Here is a 5,959-nt window from a genome sequence, read left to right on the forward strand (position 1 = left end):
TTCTTTCTTCACTTCTTTCTTTCCTTCTTTCTGTCTTTCCTTCCTTCCTTCCTTCCTTCCTTCCTTCTTTTTCTTTCCTTCTTTCTTTCTTTCCTTCTTTTTCTTTCCTCCCTTCCTTCTTTTTTCTTTCTTTCCTTCCTTCTTTCTTTCTTTCTTTCTTTCTTTCAGTTTTTCATTCTTTCTGTCCTTCTTTCTTTGTTCCTTCTTGTGAATCAAGAAAATATATAATCAATTCAGCTACCTGCATCTAGGTGCCACGTAAAATCCAGATACCACCTAAAATGCATCAGTGATGGTGCCATATAAGAAGCACTGGCAATGGTGCCATGTGAAAAGCACCCAGTACACTGTGTAAAGTGGTTGGCATTAGGAAGGGCATCCAGCTGTAGAAACCAAGCTTAAATAGACTGTAGAACACTTGGTGTGGCCCCTGGCCTTGCCAGCTCCTGTCAAGCTGTCCAACCCATGCCAGCATGAAAAACAGACGCTAAATCATGATGATGATGTGCACTTCACTATTGTGCTTGGTACATCTAGTTGCTAGTAGATACTATCTGAAGATATAGTTCAATATTGTACTTAGTACATTCAACTACAAATAGGTATCCTGTGGAGGCACAGTTCACCACAGTAATCATTGAGAGCACTGTATATTTGGTGAGTGTTCAGATCTTCCTCAAATCTCCGAGTGCAAATCTTTCTCTGTGATACAATATGAATACCAGTGATACTCTAGGGTACTTTCCAGTTAGTTTAGAGTTTGTACCAAGTGATTATTGCTTTAAAGTTGCAGGTACTTGAGAAGCTTGCTGAGCCATGGCATATGAAGGAATTTGGTAAGATGGCGAGCTAGCAGAAGCATTTTGGTGCCAATGGCATTTTATCTGTCTTTATGTTCTGAGTTCAAATTTGACAGATGGAAGCTGAAAGAAACCCAGTGTGTGTGTGTGTGTGTGTGTGTGTATGATCAAATGGATTCCAAAGATGCTGGTATTGGTCTCCATTGGCAAGACATATGTTATTTAGTAAAACTGGTAAAAGGAATTGAGTGAACTTGCAGTGGAGAGTGGAAAACGTGACATTTCAGACACAGTCCTTCAGGGAAAAGTTGAAAGGAGGAAGTTTCTGTCCTTTCAACTTTTCCACTGCTCATGGCAAGTACACTGTAATTATTTTGTTGATTTCCCCATATGTGGCGTGTGTGTGTGTGTGTGAATATCTACCATCATCACTAAGATAGAGATATAGGTGGTGATGTTACTGTTTTGTGACTGGGCTGCAACTTGTGACAGATGTTGACATTTCCTGGCACCAGATGAGTCTGCAAGCTTTACACTTTCAAATTCCTCAGGAATATAAAGAAAAAAATCTCTTTTTTGGAAAACAGGTAAAGGTTAGGAACAGCAAGAGCATCTGGCTGTGAAAGTTCTGTCTCAAATACCCACTCCATGTAAACCATGCTAGCATGGAGAAAGAGACACTGAATGAATAAATGGATCATAGCTTTGAAAACAAAGATAATTAATCTTCAGTTGCAGGCATGGCTGTGTGGTAAGAAGTTTGCTTATCAACCACGTGATCCTGGGTTCAGTTCCACTGTGTAACACCTTTGGAAAGTATCTTCTACTGTAGCCTCAGAATGATAAAAGTCTGGCAAGTGGAATTGGTCAAGAGAAACTGAAAGAAACTCATCGTATATGTGTGTGTGTGTGTGTGCGTGTGTGTAACTGTGTGTCTGTGTTTTTCCCATACTACTGCTTAATAACCAGTGTTGGTTTGTTTATGTCCACATTATATAGCAGTTTGGGAAAAAAAAAGATTGATAGAATGAGAACCAGGCTTAAAAAAAATTAAGTCTGGGGTGTTTCAATTCATCTGACTAAAATTCTTCAATTCATGGCTGCAGTCAAATGAGTGAAACAAATAAAAAATAAGAGAAAAAAGAGAAAACTCCAATATCCCCCCCACCCCACCATCAAAGCGGAATATTTACTGGTAGAAAAAAAAAACATAAAAAAGACAAAAAAATAAATAGATAAAGCATGAAATAAACAAAATCAATCAAAAAAAAAAAAGGAAATTCTTGTTTTATTCTTTTATCTGATTTCATTTTTATCCTAAAATAGTTCTGAATTAACATTGGCAGGTCCTATTGTTAGCTATTTGGTTACCAAATTTGATTCCGGTCTTGTGACAATACTTGGAGCCATTCTTTCCACTGCCAGTATGATTGGAGCAATATTTTGTGAAAAATTAATATTGCTCTACATAACATTTGGATTCTTGACAGGTGAGGCCATTATTTTACTATTTATTTTTATGTTATGTTTGGTTTTTGTCTTATTTTTATCCCTTTTGCTTCCTTTCACTGCTGTTGTTGTTGGTGGTGTTATAACCAGCACAATGTCCTGAATTTACTTGTAAACCCCAATTATGAATAATACATTACAAACTATATTTTGCTTATATAGGTAGGAGGACATCAAATGAACTGGTACTTAATTAAGTATGAATGACTGCAGCTCTTCAGAGAACAGTGGTCAACACTATTGTTTATTCACTGTTGCTATTGTTGTTTTGCCATCGCTATTGTGAGGCACTTATCGATTCTTCAGCAGACAGGAAACAAATATGATAAACAAAGAAATATCTGCCAAACTGAAGACATCTTATAAAAATTAACACTTTAAACATGGCTGTCATTGAAACAATAACAAAAAAAGCACAAAAGCAAAACCACCGCAGTTGTTTCCTTGTCTCAGTGCAAACATCTGTACTCAATATCAGTCGGAGTTTTAACAAAAGAATATATATAACTGTTTTTTTGTTATCACTTCCTGTCGGATGTCTCGTGGTGATTTAACATCCTGTTGTTTTAATGTTTTAAAGATTCGTTTTGTAATGGTGACTTTGATATGAATCATTTCACCATCCATTTTAACAAAAGCAGAAAAACAAAAAAAAACAGAAATATGTTCATAATAATTCATAATTGTTTCACGATAACCATTGTAATCGTAAAAACAGTACATGCTCGGTTGTATCTTCATGCAAATTTATCATTTTGCACTAATTTTATCAATCCCTATTCTTTGTCAAACAGCTAAGTTGCCATTATATCTGTATATGTGTGTGCCCATATTGTATATATGTGTATGTGCATGTATGTTTGTGTGTGTGAATACATATATGCATGTGTGTGTGTGTGTGTGTGTGTGTATTTATATATATATACATACATACATACACACATACATACATACATACATATACAAACACACACACACACACACACACACACACACACACACATATATATGGATGGATGGATGTATAAGGTCCTGGGAGAGTAGAAGTATAGGGTGTTTCCACTGCAGCCCTCAACCTGAGATTTAAGCTATCAACACTGTCGGATTCCAGCACAATGTAAGAACTCACCATTGATGCAGGTCTGCGGAGGTGCCACTCCAATGTTTAAAATTGCAAATGTTACATAAATTTTCACTTGGAACTTTTGTGTGACCTGGTGTTGAAAGCAGAGTTGGTACAGAAACAATTGTAACGGACAGATGTGTTCAAGTATCTCTTTGTCTTCTTATTCAGATTACACACACACACACACACGCACACACACACACACACACACACACACACGCACACACACACACGCACACACACACGTAATGTATTATAATTGAAAGATTGATACTTCCTGTTACTCTAAGTTTCATGTTTCTTATAATCCACCTGATTACTGAAATTTGGAACCTTTTTATTTAAGAATACTCTACATCCATGTATTGAATCCTGTACTTCATTATTCTTCAATAAACCAAGGAATTACTCACATGTAATTCTTCAACTTAACTTGTCCATTATTCTGGCTAATTCTTGGAGATTTTGAAAACATAGCATCTTGGAAATCTATAAGTTTGTTTCTGAAATATTCTTTAGTGGCGTCAACTCGCCTTTCAATAGATTCTGTTCATCACATTCCATAGGTTGTGGAGATTCTATAAAGCTGTCAACATCCTTTATCTCCATCTCAGAATCACCATAAAAGAACTGCTAATCATTCTGATAAACATTTTCAATGTCAAACAAGAGGAGAAAGTCTTTGATAGTGTAATATAGAAGAAGAAAGGTGGCAGCATTATTGGTGGTGGTGGTGGTGGTGATGGTATTGTGATGGTAGTGGTAGTGGTGGACCTGATAGTGGTAATGGTGGTGGTGGTGATGGTAGTGGTAGTGGTGGTGGTGGTACTTGAGGCAGACGGGTGGGTGGGGGCAGTGATGATGGTAGTGGTGATGATAGTAATGTGAAGCATTATATTAATAATGCCTCATCATCATCATCACAGTCATCATCACCCAACCACCACCACCAACACCACCACCACCACCACCATCATCTTCAGCATCACAATCATCAGCATGCTCATTACTGTTCGCAACAGTAGCAGTAGTAGGAGTGTCAGTGGTGGTAGTAGTAGTAGTAGTAGTAGTAGTAGTAGTAGTAGTAGGCAAAGGAGGGGGAGGAGGAATTTAGTTGTTGTTAATGTTGTAGTTGTAGTTGTTGTTGCAATTCAAATAAGTTATCCTGCACTAGTTGACAGCTGCACCAATAAAAAGAAGAAAGCAAAGCTTTATAGTCACCATAGCTTCACACATACATACATACATATGTACATATATATGTATATATATATATATATATATATATAGCATATTTACACATACAACTCTATAGAAATTTATATATATGTGCGTATATATAAATATATATATAGATATACATCTACATATGCACTTGTAAATATATACACATGTAAATACAAACACACGCATACACACACACACATATATGTATATATATATATATACATACACACACAGTTATATATACATACATAAATATGTATACAGACATATATATTACACATATACACATACAGGTGTGCGTGGATGTAAATCTGTAATATCATCATTTTTATGGATATAAATGAGTGTGTGTGTGTGTGTGTGTGTGTGTGTGTGTGTGTGTGTGTGTGTGTGTATGTGTAAACCTATGCAATAGACATACAAACATGTTAAATTTACTTATTCTTCTCAGCAGTTTGAAAATATGATGAAACACTTAATCAATTCTCGTCCCTTTTTGGGGTCTCATTAGGGCTATCTATACCTCCACCCCTTGACCAATCCCAGAGAAACAAGCAGTCAATCTGTTTTCATGCAGATATACACACATCTAGACAGATTTATGTACACACATCTATACAATCTCTTTACACATCCGTATATTGGTTTATAGACATACATCTAGAAACACTTTTATGCACAGGTCTCTATATATGCATCTTCATACACAGCTATACACATGTGCCAATATTCACATATATATGTATGCATGTACATCTCTGTATACACATGCATATGCATACATTTATATATGCACTCCTTGTATGCTGTTGCCATTCTTTTGTAAGAAAATAATCAAGTATGCATACACACCTGCATACAAATACACCTCACCATCCTCATCTCTACAACCACCACAATCATCATCATCACCATTCCCCACCACCACCACCACCACCACCATCATCATAATCATAAGAATAATTTTTATGTGCCTGTTTTCCATGCTGGCATGAGTTGAGTGAGACTTGTTGGGGCAGTCTTCTTAATCCAGATGTCCTTCCAAATGCTAACTCCCTTTCTTTCTCACCTTCAATATTTCCTTCTTCCGCTGCAGTATTTCTTCCACTAATTTCTCTTCCTCTTTTCATTTTTCTTTTCTTTCTCTCTTCTATTCTTCACTTCTCTGTCCCCTTTTTCCTCTCATCTTCATTCTCTGCCTTTTCCTCCTTGCATTTTACCTTTTTTTTTTTTGTCCCCTTTCTTTTCTCCTTCTTCTCTAAATATTTCAACCTTCTCCACCTCCACGACCCCCCCC

General features: G+C 36.5%; 3 protein-coding genes across 3 annotated transcripts in view; 2 read left to right on the forward strand and 1 right to left on the reverse strand.

Annotated features, from left to right (window-relative positions):
* Positions 1-5,959, forward strand: part of LOC106878757 (uncharacterized) — a 401,005-nt gene that overhangs the window by 250,126 nt on the left and 144,920 nt on the right. The window lies entirely within an intron of this gene.
* The window catches only part of LOC106878761 (uncharacterized), a 148,047-nt gene that overhangs the window by 110,783 nt on the left and 31,305 nt on the right, over positions 1-5,959 (reverse strand). The window lies entirely within an intron of this gene.
* Positions 1-5,959, forward strand: part of LOC106878762 (monocarboxylate transporter 14) — a 47,661-nt gene that overhangs the window by 37,434 nt on the left and 4,268 nt on the right. The window contains exon 4 of the mRNA XM_014928086.2: positions 2,147-2,290. Within this exon, the coding sequence (XP_014783572.1) occupies positions 2,147-2,290 (144 nt within the window). The remainder of the gene's footprint in view (positions 1-2,146; positions 2,291-5,959) is intronic.

The sequence above is a fragment of the Octopus bimaculoides genome, chromosome 4, assembly GCF_001194135.2.
Source record: "Octopus bimaculoides isolate UCB-OBI-ISO-001 chromosome 4, ASM119413v2, whole genome shotgun sequence".
Lineage (NCBI taxonomy): Eukaryota > Metazoa > Mollusca > Cephalopoda > Octopoda > Octopodidae > Octopus > Octopus bimaculoides.